At 40.3% G+C, this 17,375-nt stretch overlaps 1 protein-coding gene across 12 annotated transcripts in view; it reads left to right on the plus strand.

The window, feature by feature from the left end:
* Positions 1 to 17,375, plus strand: part of HERC1 (HECT and RLD domain containing E3 ubiquitin protein ligase family member 1) — a 110,664-nt gene that overhangs the window by 81,313 nt on the left and 11,976 nt on the right. For 7 of the 12 annotated variants that reach the window (XM_065077001.1, XM_065077000.1, XM_065077007.1 and 4 more), the window contains exons 44-63: positions 6 to 226; positions 1,415 to 1,683; positions 2,205 to 2,257; positions 3,441 to 3,641; positions 4,229 to 4,403; positions 5,117 to 5,387; positions 6,102 to 6,315; positions 7,051 to 7,310; positions 7,863 to 7,990; positions 8,920 to 9,047; positions 10,262 to 10,462; positions 11,329 to 11,459; positions 12,488 to 12,687; positions 13,168 to 13,282; positions 13,818 to 13,964; positions 14,504 to 14,605; positions 15,418 to 15,591; positions 15,911 to 16,204; positions 16,949 to 17,014; positions 17,183 to 17,308. In XM_065077001.1, the coding sequence (XP_064933073.1) occupies positions 6 to 226; positions 1,415 to 1,683; positions 2,205 to 2,257; positions 3,441 to 3,641; positions 4,229 to 4,403; positions 5,117 to 5,387; positions 6,102 to 6,315; positions 7,051 to 7,310; positions 7,863 to 7,990; positions 8,920 to 9,047; positions 10,262 to 10,462; positions 11,329 to 11,459; positions 12,488 to 12,687; positions 13,168 to 13,282; positions 13,818 to 13,964; positions 14,504 to 14,605; positions 15,418 to 15,591; positions 15,911 to 16,204; positions 16,949 to 17,014; positions 17,183 to 17,308 (3,476 nt within the window). The remainder of the gene's footprint in view (positions 1 to 5; positions 227 to 1,414; positions 1,684 to 2,204; positions 2,258 to 3,440; positions 3,642 to 4,228; positions 4,404 to 5,116; positions 5,388 to 6,101; positions 6,316 to 7,050; positions 7,311 to 7,862; positions 7,991 to 8,919; positions 9,048 to 10,261; positions 10,463 to 11,328; positions 11,460 to 12,487; positions 12,688 to 13,167; positions 13,283 to 13,817; positions 13,965 to 14,503; positions 14,606 to 15,417; positions 15,592 to 15,910; positions 16,205 to 16,948; positions 17,015 to 17,182; positions 17,309 to 17,375) is intronic. The other 5 variants (XM_065077003.1, XM_065077010.1, XM_065077005.1 and 2 more) reach the window with 5 other exon arrangements.

Below are 17,375 nucleotides of genomic sequence, written 5' to 3' on the forward strand. Positions count from 1 at the left end.
TTGAGCGGGATTATACCGCTCCGTGCAGGCCCACAGGAATCAGAGCCGAAGGGAAGGGATATCTGCACAGCAGGACCCGGGGGCACTTTATGACTTCAACTTGGATGAGGAGCTGGAGATCGACCTGGATGACGAAGCCATGGAAGCGATGTTCGGGCAAGACCTGGCCAGTGATAATGATATTCTGGGAATGTGGATCCCGGAGGTACTGGATTGGCCTACCTGGGTGTGTGTGACTGCAGCGGGGGCTGCTTCAACTTACTGCTTTTTGCATGGTGATGTTTTTACATTTAAAGTAACATGCGTATGCTTATAGCCTGTTTGAAAATATCTTACTAAATGCCAGCAATGCTTAAAATTTTCTTATATCCTGTAGCTTCACTTTTAGATTAAGAACGGTGCCTTCCTGTGTTTCTTGCTCTGTACTTCTACACGTACACGGTTTTTCTTCTCCCTTTGCTGAAAGATGAGAACAAAACCAGAGTAGTTGTTTTGGTGATATCACTTAGAAATTAAGTGGATGTTTCAGATTGCTTAGCTGTGTGGGATAATGAACACTTTACTTTAATGATAATAATAATAATAATATAATCTGATCTATAGCAAAGTAATTTGAATTTGAATCAGTTTTAATTTAATCATGTCATGTACTTCATTCTCTGGGAAAACTGTGGTGACAGCCCTCACTCAGCTGTTGTACAGCCCACTAAAATAGTTTTGAGGTGGAAAGGAAACATAGTAACAGCAGCTTCTTAGTCTTTGGATTATCCATGTCAAATTAGACAAGCAACCCACAAGACTGAGCTTTCAGCTCCTAATTACAATGTCCCCTGACTCATATGGAAGCAAGTTTCAGGATGTGTATTGAATTTTTCAGAGAGCTTGTTTCACTGGAACATCACAATGGGATTACTGACTTAGGACAGAGATGTTGTTCTGGAAGAATGAACTTTAGATTCAGACCAAGCCTTGAAATTAATTGACACAAATGATAATTGTTGCTGCTCAGTAAATGTAAAGTCTGATTGTCTGGAAAAAAAAGGATTCTTTGTTGGATCCAGTCAAGTTCTGAGGAGATTCAGAGAACTTACAACATTGAATGCGAACTAGCAGAGTTATATGTGACAAGTTAGACTGTCTAGAATTTTGCATCAAATCTGAAATGAAATAAGAGAATCTCATCCTCTGAAGCTTTACCTGGGAATGTTTTCCCTGTTCTGAGGTGGTCTGTTCTTCATTATGTCATAAATTGTCTATTTCTGCTTTGCTTTTGTGCAAGTTACCCATTTAAATATCCTTGCGCGCGTGTAACAGACACAGGGAGGAACATCCACCTAAGAATATTGGCCTCCTTTATAACTAAGATGAAGATAGTTATCGTGCACAAATAACATGTGCAAATCTGGCCGTGCAGCACGTGTGCGACTCTGAAGACCGGGAGGAGGTGGTGGTTTGTGAGCTGTGCGAGTCCAGCGTCGTCAGCTTCAACCAGCACATGAAGAGGAACCACCCGGGCTGCGGGCGCAGCGCCAACCGGCAGGGCTATCGCAGCAACGGCTCCTACGTCGACGGGTGGTTCGGCGGGGAATGCGGCAGCGGAAATCCCTATTATTTACTGTGCGGCGTCTGCAGGGAGAAGTACTTAGCCCTGAAGAGCAAAACTAAAGCGTCAACCTCTGAAAGGTACAGAAGTACACGAGGGTGGGATGCCCTGTGTGAAGAAAGGAAACTACTTTAAAATGTTTACTGGCATTAGCATTTTAAGAATTTGAGTGAAGAAATGGAAACTCCTAGCAGAATTCGTCTTTATTTATTTTAATTGAGACTTAAAATCATTCTCTATATTCAACAAATGCATATTTAGAAAAAAAAGTTGTCTCGATATTTCTATTTTTAAGTGAAAAACAAGGAATTATTTCTTGGGACGTTGCCTACTTTTGTTGACTTTCAGAAACTTCCTTTTTCAATCTCATCTGACAATTGCAGTATTTTTATGGGCCTTTCTCACATTAGTACTGCAAGACGCTTTCTCTCTCCAAAGACACTTGCAGACGCCCTTTTATTTCTTTCTCTGTTACTCGCCATTTCCAGAAATCATATCTACACCGATCTAACAGTAAAGTAACTTAACAGTAGACCAAGTTTAACATTCTTATGCGTATATGTAGAGTATTAGATATTTTCTTTGTTATTTTTTCATACAGGTACAAAGGCCAGGCTCCTGATTTAATAGGTAAACAAGACAGTGTCTATGAAGGTACGTTTTTAAGTTGCTGAAGATCTTTAATACTTTGCACTTGCACGGTGTTTTATTTTTACATGAAGGTGCTTCATGCAAATGAACCTCTTGCGACACTGAACGGGAAGGTGTATTTAAAAGCTTCTTCACTCTAGCTGTAGTTTGGTTGGGTTATTTTTCCTTTTTTAGTTCAAATGGGAAAAAATCAGTGACTTTTTTTCTGGCATCTTTCATCTAAGTAGCTGAAATGGCAAATACTTAACTTTGGATGATAAGGTCTTGTGGGTGTGTGTTATATCCAGACCTGCACATACAAAGCCTTATGTTGGAATACATTTCTTCAGCTAACTTTGTAGGGGTTAAGTAGCGAAAGTTAGAGTCTCAGAAGTCTGCCATTAGGCTTGGTCTCCCTTTTTCTACCTTAGTACGAGCAGAGCGTGTCCCGAGGGCGGCTTTCTCTTTAAACAGGTTGTTTCTCTGGTGACTGCAGGAAACCTTTCCCAGATGATTGTTTGATTCTGGGCCTTTCTGTAGCTTGCATGATCCCAGCTGTATGATCTAGCACATTTGTCTGTGTAAGAGTAAATGGGTGCTCCACAACTTAACAGCAAGTCCAAATCCCAATAGAGGTAAAAATACAAGTTGGGAAGTGAATGCAATGCAGAACTCAGTTGCAATTATAGTGCTTTTTTTCATTTCCTGGGAATGAGAAACAAAATCCTGGGTGTACAGTTGCGACCTAAGAACTACATACATACTTTCTGGAGAAGTACGAAGACCAGAAATTTCTGGTGTCTGTCTTCACTGTTGACTCCTTTGGAACATGCACCTGTTATCACGATTTAAAGCACAACTGCATGTCTACACTTTACACTGTATTCCAGGTTTTGAGATGTCACAACCTCTCATTTTTGCGTTTTGGAAAAAAAACCTGGTTTGATGCTTCAGAGAATCTTCTATGAAACTTCTCTGCAGTAGAAATAAGGACCAAATTAAATGGAGGGGGGCAAGAGCGGGTTTTTGATTTTCTGATTCACAATGTGGTGTCCATGTCAACATCAGAAGATGAGTTATTAAGACTAGTATGTTACAGATTGCAATCCACATTTTTTACCTTGTATTGTTTTCTGGTTTAATTAATTGAAATGATGTAATATTTTAGCTTTTGTAACCAAGTCTGATTACGTTTCTCCAATTCTAGAAGACTGGGATATGTTAGATGTAGACGAAGACGAAAAGCTGACAGGAGAAGAGGAATTTGAATTACTGGCTGGGCCTCTTGGGTTGAACGATCGACGTATTGTACCTGAGCCTGTCCAGTTCCCTGACAGCGACCCTCTGGGTGCTTCGGTTGCTATGGTGACAGCCACCAACAGTATGGAAGAGACACTGATGCAAATAGGTACATTTGAAATGAGTTTTATCCAAAGCAGAAACACCCCTCCTTCGGTGTGATTTTATAGGGGCAGTGCAGGAATAGTTTGAGTCTTTCCTGCCTCTCGCCATGGGCAAGTGCAGACAAGAGTTCTAAATTGCCCTTTTATTCTGGGGGAATCAGAGAGAGGAATATGAGGTATTTTTATTGGCAGAAGGTTCAAAGCTTTGATTTACTCATGAAATTGTGACTGTAGTCCTACAGATGGATTCATGGATTTAAGTTGGGCTTACTGAGCAGCCTATTGAAATGCAGGATCAACATGTGTGTTTGTAGCCCCCTCTAAAGGAAAAGAGAGGAATCGACATTAACTTGAGTACTGTCAAGTTGTGCTCATCTGTCTTTGAAAACAAGGAATAACTAAATTATGGAGTGTATTTCAGGAGTGTGTTTCCCTCTCGGTCATTATCACTGGAGTTCTGTATGTCTGAAAAGTTGAAAAATTAATGAGTAATTTGCAAACTTGGGCCCAATTTGCTTCTGCACTTTTTTCTGTATGATACTGTTTGGTTTTTCTTTAAACACTAACACAAATCATCATCATTATTTCCAAGGCTGTCACGGCTCTATAGAAAAAAGCTCTTCCGGCAGAATAACCTTAGGAGAACAAGCAGCTGCCCTGGTGAATCCCCACGACCGCGTTATGGCTCTCAGAAGAGTGACAGCTGCCGCCCAGGTCCTCCTGGCAAGAACTATGGTGATGAGAGCGCTCTCGCTCCTGTCCGTCAGGTTTGTGGCATCCTTGGCAACACTTCCACCTTTCCGTTTGGGACCAGTTACCAAGCTGTGTTTGATAGAGATGTGGTTTTAAGCTGTTTGGGAAAGTGATTTTCATTTTATGTACTTGCGTCATGCTATTAAGAGAAAAAGTTCAGATGATTCTATTATTTTTAACCCTATCTTCAAACTTTATGAAAGAAACTCTGCATCTTATGTGGCAAATGAACTCCAGTAGTATCAGCCATTTGGAACACAAAGATGCTGGCTTTGTCAGTGAGGCTTTGTTCATGGCAAGTGTCAGGACTTAGAGGTAAACTTTAGAGGAACACAGTTGAAGTGCAGCAGATGGTGGGGTGTGAGGATTTAAAAACTGGCTCTGTACAAGATAGGTGTGCAGCCATCGCAGAGATCTGACATGTACCTGTGCGTATTGCCATAGCAGAACTCTGAACACCAGTTATCCATAAAATTTGAGTGATTCCAAGGAAACTCGTGGATTTTTGCAAGGGCAAGTCTGTGATGTGTTTTTGTGTTCAGCTTAAAAGAAAAGGAGTGGAAGAGCTGCAGCTTCATTTCTCTTTCTCCTTCCCCCTGCATGTAACAATGTCCAGCTGGTCCAGCAGGCCATGTTCACTAATGGCTTGGGAATAGCTTTAACCAAACATAACTTTCTTTTAAAATGTACTAACGAAACCAAGAGCATTTATATTCACTTTTGACAGCGGTTCCAGCTGCAGCCTGGCGGCTGGCCTTGAATCCTTGGGACTAACGGACATCAGAACTTTGGTGCGTTTGATGTGCCTGGCGGCGGCGGGGAGAGCCGGGCTCTCCACCAGTCCAGCCACGGCCTCCAGTCCCGCAGAGCGGTCCCGAGGAATCCACAGCAAAACCAGCAAACCCATCTCTTGTCTGGCCTACCTGAGTACGGCCGTGGGCTGTTTGGCGTCCAACACTCCTAGTGCTGCCAAACTGCTGGTGCAGTTATGTACACAGGTAGGACTGTTATTTCAATGTACATATTTATATTAAACTACTTATACATGAGATGGAGCAATCTGGTTTGTACATATCTGTGCTTTTATCTTCTGGAGTGTGATGAGGCCGCCCTCAGTTTGAGGATCTCTTTAGAGTTCTTGTTTATGGGTCTGAGTGCTCTTTTCAAGTGGAGACGAATGGATGTGCTTTTTGTATCAACAGGCTTTTTCTGTTGAAGTGTTTGGCTTTTTTAATTGAGTCAACTCTATGTGGAGCACAGGTTGCTTGTATTTAGAAACGTATGATCTGCGGCTGTGAACATGCAGCAGGACTTCCCACGCATCACAAAACTTCTAAGCCGTCAGAGCAATTGTTTTGTTCTTCTGAGTTTGAAATTGGAAAAAATACAAGTGTTGGATGAGATACTGGATTTTCTTGTGTTACTGCTTCTTATGTTACCAACAGGTGCACAACTTTATAAAAAGTTCTTCTCTAAGCTCCTTTGTTCTTGGTGGTAATTCCTTTTTTGGCTGCATTAAGGGCAGGAGACTTAGATTCCATATTGCACATGATCCCTGCCTGTTAAAATAAAAGCAGTTGGGAGCTGAGAATTTCTGAAAATAAATTGAAGTATTTAAAACTCTGCATGATTTGTTCAGCTAAAAATGTTTCCCAAAGTTTGATTTTTCTGTTTGTTCTGGTTATTTATTGTCTTTAATTGTTTATTTTTAGAATTTGATTTCTGCAGCAACTGGTGTAAACTTGACAACAGTTGATGATCCAATTCAGCGGAAATTTTTGCCAAGTTTTTTAAGAGGAATTGCAGAAGAAAACAAACTTGTTACATCTCCGAATTTTGTGGTTACTCAAGCACTTGTAGCGCTTTTGGCAGACAAAGGGGCCAAACTGAGGCCAAATTATGATAAAGCAGAAATCGAAAAGAAAGGTATGATATAGCTTTGTTTTTAAATGTTGATTATTAAATCTTGTATTCCTCATTTATATTTAAGGAGAGACTTCCTAAAATAATATAGAAATAGATATACTTTCAAAAATCACAGAATCATAGAATAGTTGTGGTTGGAAGAGACCCATGAGATCAAGTCCAACCATTAATGTAGCTCTGGCTCTAAACCAATGTACAAAACTTGTTTAATCAAAGTAATCTTATTGTTTAGTACAACAGTTTTACTTAGAAAAATTATCTTATTGCATAGATGCCACCACTTCAAAAAAAACCCCTGAACTGTGTGGATTCAAAGCCATATGGCTGAGACATTCAGCCTCGGTTGTGCCACCGGTGCGATTAGGGGAATAACAGTTGGTGGCTGGTCTGTCCCTGAGGGAGAAAGTTGTGCCGCCTCTGCTGGGAGAGGCTGGGGAGCCAAAAAGCAGCTGCAGTGACAGCAGCTTATTTTCCTATTGAAAGAGCACTTGCTCTGTGAACAACCGTTTTCCATATGGTGGCAATAGGGCTATTTGTAATTCTATTCTTAAGGGCTTTTGGTGACATTTTAAAGGGGGCTATTTTTCTCTTAGTATCAGGAGTGTTTTTTCTGATAGTTAACATGATCTCTAGTAATCTCTTTCCTTTCTTTCTGGAAAATATGGCTAATGCTGTGTTCATCTGTGTAATTCTGTTTGACACTCATCTAGGCATCATCTCATTGTTTTGTTTAAGCAGGTTTAATTGCCCATTTGTATGCCCATCCTTCCTATGATCCTTCTGCTGTAGGCCCTCTGGAACTGGCTAACGCCCTGGCAGCTTGCTGCCTCTCCTCAAGGTTATCTTCCCAGCACAGGCAGTGGGCTGCTCAGCAGCTGGTGCGAACTCTGGCAGCGCACGATCGAGATAATCAAACTGTTCCTCAGACCCTCGCTGATATGGGGGGAGACTTACGAAAATGTTCCTTCATCAAATTGGAGGCTCATCAGAACAAGGTAAGCGTGATTTTCCCCGCAGTTGCATGGATTTCAGTACTCTCTTTTGTAGAATACAGAAAAATACTAGTATTTTACAAATATATTAACTGAAATGATCTCCCACAAGAAGTAATTTTGTGGTGATTTATTGCTGAGGGTCCCTCTGATGCAGAAAAACACTCAGCTGCTTGGAAGCTTGAATTAAAGGGGGCATAGGAGTGTTCTCACAGTCCATGAAGCCAGCAGAATCACCCAGCATCTTTCCTTAGACTAGATCTTAATTGGCATTGATTTGTCTGTCATAGTCATTAACGTCTTTGTCCAGTATTGTGTGCGATTGTGCGATTGTGGGGCACAGGTCTGAATGAAGTGTAGCGTCCTTATAAAGCGTGATGAATTACAGTGCGTGATACCGTAAAACAGTATCTTTGGGTTGATTGTAAAGTGTGTTTCAATAATGCAGCTAATGCTTTGTCCCATTGGTTAGTGTTTGTTTAATATTAGAGAACAAATGTACCTAAGCTTTAGCTTTAAATTGCCTGTTTGCCATGATTCCTTTGGTATTTGTAGGTCATGACATGCGTTTGGTGCAATAAAAAGGGACTTTTGGCAACTAGTGGCAATGATGGCACCATCAGAGTGTGGAACGTCACCAAGAAGCAGTATTCACTGCAACAAACGTGTGTGCTCAACAAGCTGTAAGTGGATTCTTTATGGTAGCAGATACTGAATTCGAGCTGTAATTGTGCAAGATCATGAAAAGAACCAACCTTGCAATGTCTCCTGCACAGACATTCTCTCATTTTTCCTCTGGGGCTGTTGCTGTCCTTACAGCATGGGAAGGAAATTAAATAGCTTAAAACTGAAAGGAGAACTTAAATATCAAGCTGATACAGTATCACTACCTGTTATGTTAACTTTTAGTGTGAATATTGTTACATGTGTTACATTAATAGTTAAAATATCCTGTTACCCGCTTAATATCCTGTTACTCCTGCTTAAGCAAGAGCACACCAAAGGTTTGCCTCCTGTGTCTTCAAAAATAGAGGTAACACTGTATTGGGGCCAAAATATGCATCCTGGCGTGTCATAGCCCTCATTTTACTATTACTAAAATCAGTAAAAACTGTGCCTGTCATGTATGACCTTAAGGGCAGTAAAACATATCAGTGGTCCCCTTACAGTTACCCAAGGCAAACTTTAAAATAGAATATTAGAACAGTGCAACAAGATTGTACAGGAGAAGGAGTCTAAGACAGAACTGAGAGCAAGATGCATCTTTCATGTCCTTTGTCAAAGCTGTTTCATTTCATGAATCCCCAGAGAGTTTTGCTCTCACCAAAGATATTACATTCGAGATACAAATAGATAAAGATAATTAGACTTATTTTTCGAATTGAAACCTAACTTCAGATTTCTTACTCTGGTAATAACTAGTATCTCATTCTGTCATTTGAACTGGTTTTAAATAGAATATAGAACTGTGAGCAGAAAAATTTGTTACATAAATATGCAGCGGAGGCCGGAAGATTCCATGTTTTAACTCCGGTAATTCATTAATTCTATGTTTTCCTGTCTGCTTAAAGGAAATGCCCTTTTTAAATTGCATTATTTCATTCTCTTGCAGAGAAGGTGATTCTGAAGAAAGTCTGGGATCACCCAGTGACCTCAGTTTGTCTCTTGTGTGTTGGAGCATCAGTGGCAAGTATCTGGCTGGAGCTACGGAAAAGATGGTGAACATCTGGCAAGTCAATGGTACGCGCTCTTAGTGACCTGTGGCGCCTCATGATGTAATGTATTCCTAGGGAAGCCGCTAAGTTCGTGGGTATTTGTTTGCCTGAGAATTTAAGTGTGTGTGCTCTCCAGTTTAAATGCCAACCATCTTCCAGAATATCTTGTAAAGCTGTGTAACTAGAGGAAGGCACTAACCACAAATGGATGTGTGATTTACAATTAATTCAGTAGAAAACTTGATCAGCTTGTTGAATCAGAAGTGTTTAGGTGTGAGGCTTGTTCACACTTAGAAATTTTTGTCTGTAAATACGACCCTGTAGTTGGCAAGAATTCCCTTTCTGCATGCAACAGGGAGAATGTGAAAATGGACTGAAAGAGATGGAGGAAAGGGTTGCTGGAATGATCAGCTATATGGAATGCCTTCTCATGAGAGAGGAAGGAGGGAGCTTGGTTATTTATTTGAACAAAAGAGTCTTGGAGGGGGGAGGCTTATAAATAAATACGTCAGGAAGAGAATCTCCATGAGAAGCCCAGGGAAAAAGCAGCTATGTAAGCAAGTGGACAGTGGTGACACAAGACGAAATGCAAATAAACTGGCTGTGAATAACATCAGGAAAGTTTCTAATGTTCCAAAGACTGTGATCTCATATAAGGAGGAAAGACAGCCAGGGAAGAAGTACTATAGGATGACTTAGCTGAACTCATGAGATTGTTTGTGGTAAGGACTGAACCTGACCCAGGACTGAACCTGACCCTTTCCAATTCTCTGGTTCAGTTTGCGGCATCTTTAAGTGGATTCTTTTACACCTTTACTCTCATTTGTGCTTCAATTCGATAATCCAGCATGAAACCTTTAGAACTCCTCTAAGTGTCACTTTGTCATTTCTGAATCATTATCCTGTTGTTTTGCTCCTATGAAAATCACCAGTTGCACGGCCCATGTTAACAGACAGGCCACAGGAGAAGTGGACATTTACTGAGTACTGAGGAATTCTGCTTCCTTCCTTAACGAAACTGTGTAACTTGACTGATAATTGAGATTTGTGAGCTACATTTTGGTGTCTGCATAGATTAGTGGATCATTACTTCGTAGGTTTGTAACTCCCATGAAGTTGTAGTATGTCCTCGCTCTAAATAGGATCTCTTGATCTTCTCCCATGTAAAGTATTTTTGTTGTTTTCTTTTCTTTTCTTTATGAAGATGAAGTAGTTTTAAAAGCTTTGTTGGTCTCCTAGGAGGAAAAGGACTATTGGACCTTCAGCCTCACTGGGTATCTGCTCTAGCTTGGCCAGAAGAAGGGCCAGCTGCAGTGTGGACAGGAGATGCTCCGGAATTATTGTTAATCGGTCGTATGGATGGATCTCTTGGTCTCATCGAAGTTGTAGATATTTCAACCATGCGCCGACTAGAACTGGAACACTGCTACAGAAAGGATGGTAGGTGACTGTAGCAGTATTTAAGCAGAAATTAAAATCATGAATACGCTCCCTTCCCCTTCGCAAACCTTCTCCCCCTTTTTAAAAATTAAGTATATAATCTCAAATTTGTAATGGTTGTTCATGGGATATGACTTCTGGTAATTTACTCGCAAGCGTCATTCAGTTGCATTCATGGGAGGAGAAAAGTCTGTGGGATCTCCACCTGCACCCTGGTTCTCCTGCAGCAGAAGCAAACAGTTGTAGCTACCAGCTCAAATCCTGGCGTTCCTGCCATCGTATAAAATCCATATCGATTCCGTGCAGCATCTCCTTTGTCTACAGATAGCAGGAGTCAGCGTCACTTGAATTACTGAATTATTGCCAATTTTCCGTGGTAGTTCCAGTCCCAGGGGACATGAAGTAGCACATCTTTGGTAGCACTGTGTGATTTTGCCCATTGCTGCCTTGGTAAATCTGCAGATTCTGTAGCAGAATCAAGTGAGGCAATACCTACGTGCTAGGAAGGGCTCCACTTGTTTTCAGTGCTGTTCTTTGAAGCATCCCTAGCTTAGACACATGTATAGGATTCAGCTACTTTTTTTTTTCCCCTAGCATAGTTCTTTTCACCATGTCAGGAACATAAATTAAATTACTTTAATAAAAAGAAGAATGGAAAAACTATTACAAAATATTCTCAACAAACTGCGGCACTCCGTTTAACTTTACCATACAAATTCAAGAAAATTTTCAGACCAAAACTCACCTTTTTGGTGGGGGAAGTTGTTATGCGCTACATATTTTAAACGGCTGCACTACACAAACCTCTTTGGCAGGAGTGAGGCTCAGCTGAGTTTAATACACGTGTGTGTTGTCTGTTTCCGTAGTGTCTGTCACCTGCCTCGCCTGGTTCAGTGAAGACAGACCCTTTGCAGTTGGCTATTCAGATGGAAAATTGCTCATAGGAACAAAGGAACCACTTGAAAAAGGAGGAATTGTTCTAGTTGATGCACATAAGGTAGAGTTCATCTTGTGAAAGCTAATGCATAATTTTTGTAGGTAAAGATCTGTTTAAGCTATTTTCTGTATTTGAAAGATGTTCATGAAGTGCAGATTATTTTAAGAAGACATACCTATTTCTGATACACATATTAAACACAATATATTTTAAAGGAACAGTCTACTACATTTTAAAAAGGGAAAAGCAAATTTTATAGCCTTTTCTGCTATTAGAGATTGTGAAGTGTGTGTATGTACAGTGACAGAGGTGTATTAAGGACACCGCTATGCATGCCTTGATTTAAAAGACTGTGGTTCTTTTATTTTGTAAAAGTGCTTGTGATAAATTTTAATTTTGGTTATGTCACAAGTTTTTGTAAAGCTTAAGTTCCTGTGCAGAGCACAAGATGTTTCTCTAACATTCAGCCAGAGTGGTTTAGATCCTTTGCTTGGCTACTATGTATTAATAAGTTATTAATAGTCCATGAATGATTCGTTAGGCTGAGAGGAGAATGCTGCAAGTGTAGGTGTAGTAAAAGCATCGAGTGCTCTGTGAACTGGTGGTGCTGTTTGCAGCACGGCAGGGACAGGAGTGAGCCTGCTGGGACATAAAGCTCTACTGGCCCTTTCCCCTGGGGGTGTTCTGCTCTCCTGCCTCAGCCCCAAGCTACATCTGGCCCTGGTGTGTTTATGAACCATGGACCATTGAGGTAATTCATACTACAATTTCATAATATGAAAAAAGAAGGAAAAATTGGCTACATCTTAGGGGGAAAAAAAATCAAGAATGGTGTCCAGCGAAAAGGGAACATTTTCTTTCTGTGCTTTCCCTTTAGTTTCTCATAGGAACCCAGGATTTTATTATAATTTGATAGTTCTGAAAAGTATCATGATTTCATAATTGAAACTCACTATCTCTGTAGTGATTTGAGAATAAAATGTTCTTTATTATTAATAATTAAACATTACCTTAGCTCTGAGAGTTAAATTTTCTCAGTTCGCACTGCGTTACTTCATACTGACGTTTAATTTTTTGCAATCCAATAGGATATGATTGTTAGCATGAAGTGGGATCCGACTGGGAAGATTCTCCTGACGTGTGCCAAGGAAGAAACAGTGAAACTCTGGGGCTACGTGGGCGGCTGCTGGAGACGGCTGCACTCGCTGGCCAGCCCAGCTCTGGTCAACGGCATCGCCTGGTGCGCTCTGCCAGGGAAAGGACCCAAGCTGCAGCTTTTACTGGCTACGTATGTGGTTTTTTTAATTGTTTATAGCTCTTTTGCAGGTCTTTTCTACCAGTCTCCAGTGCCCAGAGCAAAGGAAAGTTTGGTCTTTTTTTTTAAAATAACATTAATTCAGTAAGCCAGTTGTAATGAGATCCGTAAGGCTTCAGAATCCAAATGGAAAGAGCAGCTCTGGTCGTGTTGCCGGCTGTTCTCTCCATGCTATGACACCCATTTATGGTGGTCCTGCCTGAAATTGTTCTGTTTCATCCAAATATTTTTTTTCTGAGAGTATGGTGGTAGTAAAAATTAAAAAGCTGTGGGGTAGGGTGGAATAGGAAAAAAAGCATTAATCCTGTGGGAGCATGCCTTTCCACCTTAGATTAAGTGATACCATTTTATAGGACGGTGGTGAAGGCTACTGATAAGTTAACACCAGACCACTGCTATTTTGTTAGTTAATACCTTTGCTTTGTTTTGCTGATTTCTCCGGACTTCCTTCAGCGGATGCCACAACGGCTTGGTGTGCGTCTGGACCGTTCCGCAGGACATCGTGATCGCTTTGCAGTCCAGCCCAGCTTGCTCAGAAGGATGGTGGGACCCAGAAACAAGTGCCAAGGTAAAAGGAGTAAACCTGGCGTTTCAGAAATTCTCCTCGCTCATTCTGAAATTGGAGGAGAAGAGTGTGAGCAAGTTCCTCAAATCTCACCATTTCTCGAGAAAAGACATTTGCTAAAAAAAGTTTATTTTGCATTTGTGTATGTGTGGGCATCTTCAGAACAGGAAATGAAACATCACAGGTTTAAATGAATTTTATTTGGCTAAAAATTATATTTTGTTCTGGTTTAATTTTTTTTTTAAAGATGATAAATTTATACTAAAATTTAATAAGAGTTTTGAATTGTTTCTAGATAAAAATAAGTCATTACGTAAATTGTAATGTGGTCTTTAACGCTGATGGTGTGTTGTAAAGGGACAAAAGATAACGTGATGAAGATGTTTATAAAGTATGATCATAGCCTTTATTATTATCTTGTGGAAATTCCTGCATCTCTGCAGATGATCAGTAGTTATTGCAGAATACAGAAGCTGTTACGCTATTCCGTTTTCTCTCAATAATTCACAGTGTTCCATAACTCTGAACTGATTTTCAGGACGGATACAGAAAAGCAGTGGAAGTCAAGTGTGTATTTCAGCTGAGAGGACACATCACTCCGGTTCGGACTGTTGCATTCAGTCCTGATGGGCTGGCTTTAGTGTCTGGTGGACTCGGTGGCCTCATGAATATTTGGTCTTTACGGGTAAGATCACCTTTGATGTGATGTGATTCTTCATTGAGTCTGGATATCTAAAATGGCCAGGGCATCAAGCTAGCTTTCTTTTTTTTTCCTTCCAGTATGTTAGAAACATTAGAGAAAGTATGGTATAAAATAATGGTATAAAATTATCAATAATAAAATCTAAATTGAAATTGTACTCAACATTGAAGGATTTTCTATTTTATGGTTCTACAATTGATTCATGCTGTAGGCTTGGTAGTGTGAGTCAGGCTTTGCAGAACCAGCCGCCCTCTTTGTAGCTGGAAACAATATCCTCATACTTTAAAAGCTTTTCCAGGAAATCAGATAATGTGGATTATCAAACACTTCCAAATCCTTAGTTTCTTTATCTCCTTAGTATGATAAAACACTGGATATTTTTTCACTTTTAGTATAAACATTTCTGTTTTTAAATAGTTATTGAATGGCTTGAGACAATATCATCCTTAAGAATACAATCGTATGCATTTAAACAGAAGTGAGCTGTGTATCCGCACTGACTCCAACCCTTCTGTGCGTAGGATGGCTCCGTGTTACAGAGTGTCGTGATCGGGTCTGGAGCAATTCAGACTGCGGTGTGGATACCTGAGGTTGGAGTGGCTGCTTGCTCAAACAGATCAAAGGTGACACTATGTGCTAAATTCATGTTCTTGAAAGTTTTTGACTAAAAGAAAACGCCATTTGTCTGTCTTCCCTTTTTCTTTTTTTCTTTTCTTTTTCTTTTTTTCTTTTCTTTTTCTTTTTTTCTTTTCTTTTTCTTTTTCTTTTTCTTTTTCTTTTTCTTTTCCTTTTCCTTTTCCTTTTCCTTTTCCTTTTCCTTTTCCTTTTCCTTTTCCTTTTCCTTTTCCTTTTCCTTTTTCTTTCTCTTTTCCTTTTCCTTTTTCTTTCTCTTTTCCTTTTCCTTTCTCTTTTTCTCTTTTTCTCTTTTTCTTTTTTTTCTTTTTCTTTTTCGTTTTCTTTTTCTCTTTCTTTCTTTTTCTTTTTCTTTTTCTTTTTTTTTTCCTTTTCCCTTTCCCTTTCCCTTTCCCTTTCCCTTTTCCCTTTTCCCTTTTCCATTTTCCCTTTTCCCTTTTCTTTTTGTTTTCCATTTTCTCTTTTTCTTTCCCTTTTTCTTTATTTTAGAAACATGCAGATAAAAATATCTGTCTAACTGCATTATATTTTTGAGACACATTGTTTTGGTTTTCAGCTATCATCTGACCCTAAAAAGAGTGGCGTTCTTTTAATAGTATATGCTGTGTTTAATTTGGAGGGGCGGGTGGAACCGTTCTGAGCCAGTGGTTATTCAGGATACTGCACACGGCTATCATCACCTACATCAGCATTCACTGAAATGAACTCTGCTTTAGATAACTGATGATAAATCAGTGGAGCTGAATAATCCCGCTTTATGAATTTTTAACTTCTCGTGTGTCTTGTGGCTGCTATTGAACAGGATGTGTTGGTAGTGAACTGTACGTCAGAGTGGATATCTTCCAACCACGTGCTTGCCACGTGTAGGACGGCACTGAAACAGCAAGGAGTTCTGGGATTAAATATGGCTCCTTGCATGCGAGCTTTCTTGGAACGTTTGCCGATAATGCTTCAGGAGCAGTATGCTTATGAAAAGGTAAGAACACCTAATGCGAACATGTAAAATTCATGGCTGACGTGAGGTCACTGCTTGAATTTTGGCTGGTTTCAGTCTTTCCCCACAGAGAACCCGGGAGACTTTGCCACAGCCTGTTTGCAAATATCTTTCAGTATTCTCAGAGCTGGTAGTCTCCTAATTTGAGAGTATTTACAGTATTAGAAAAACTTTGATTAAGCATGGAAGAAAGTATTTTTCTACAGTACTAGCTTTGAAGGACTCCTCTTTCTGAGTTGATTGATATATATTTCTAACTTTGCGTGTTCAATTTCTCTCTCCCACTGCCCCCCCACTTTAGCCCCACGTTGTTTGTGGAGACCAGCTCGTCCACAGCCCGTACATGCAGTGCTTGGCCTCGCTCGCCGTGGGTCTGCACCTGGACCAGCTCTTGTGCAACCCCCCGGTGCCACCCCACCACCAGAACTGCCTCCCCGATCCCTCGGCCTGGAATCCCACCGAGTGGGCCTGGCTTGAGTGCTTCTCCACCACCATCAAAGCTGCTGAAGCCCTGGCCAAGGGGGCTCAGTTCCCAGAATCCTTCTGTGTCCCAGACCTGGAGCCTGTTCCAGAGGATGAACTTGCTCTCTTAATGGTAAGATGTGCTACATTGCCTCAGCAAAACATGTTGCTATTGAGCGTGTGGTACGATGCAGTTAACATCTCTGAACTGTAAAGATTAATAATCATTAACATAATCACCAGCAATAACAGTAAGTTTAGTTTTTAGCTAAGCGGTTGAATATACTGTGACGATTGCTCCCTGTGTGTGTAGTCATGAGCGCAAGTCAGTTGCAAAATACAACCCGAAACTGTGACAGTGATTTTCATATGTGACAGAATCAAGAAATGTAGAGCTTTACAATGCTATTTTTAGAGTAACATTTTGGCACATTTCTACAGCGAATTTTTTTGCTAGTGCCAATTGTCTTTGACTTCTTGTGATATGTAAACCAAAGCAGAAATTTTGGATTAAGAATTTTTTATCAGCAAGTTTATAAGCCAGTGTTCGCAATGAAAACTTCAAAAAGCCCGAAGCATCAGTGATCAGGGAAAGATTACTTCATCATAAATTTGGTTTGTTTTTCTGTTTTTATTTTGATTGCAAGTCATGCATAAGAGTGTCGTTGCTAGATAGATGTAGTAAGGAAATAAACTTGGCCTGGGGACAAAATTAAAGTATTTGAGCCTGCCCACATTCATTCTTACTGCTATACCATTTAGAATAATTTGGATGTTAATATTGTTCTTAGTTAGAAAGGAAAACATGTATTTCATAACAGCAAAAGAATGTGCATTTCTTGCACTGAATGTGGTAACTGTGGCTTTTGTTGTGTAGGACAACAGTAAATGGATCAATGGGATGGACGAGCAGATCATGTCTTGGGCAACATCAAGGCCAGAGGTTAGTCAAGTTGATGAGTTCGGGGTATTTTTGTTGTCAGCTTTTTGTTCATTTTATTCTGAGTTTTTTTGTCAGGTGGGGGGTATTCTAGTTTACTTGAATTATTTTTAAACATTGGTAAGCTATTGGTACTGGTGTTGTAAAGCATTGTTTCGTGCTGTTCCATAGGATTGGCACTTGGGAGGCAAATGTGACGTGTACCTGTGGGGAGCAGGACGACACGGACAGCTGGCAGAAGCTGGGAGAAATGTCATGATACCAGTAGCCGCACCTTCCTTCTCTCAGGCTCAGCAGGTGATCATCTAAAAACAGTCACCTGCTTTTATTTGTAACGATTTAGCATGTGTTGGTTGTACAGTTT

Source organism: Columba livia, chromosome 11 (assembly GCF_036013475.1).
Source record: "Columba livia isolate bColLiv1 breed racing homer chromosome 11, bColLiv1.pat.W.v2, whole genome shotgun sequence".
NCBI classification, from domain to species: Eukaryota; Metazoa; Chordata; class Aves; order Columbiformes; family Columbidae; genus Columba; species Columba livia.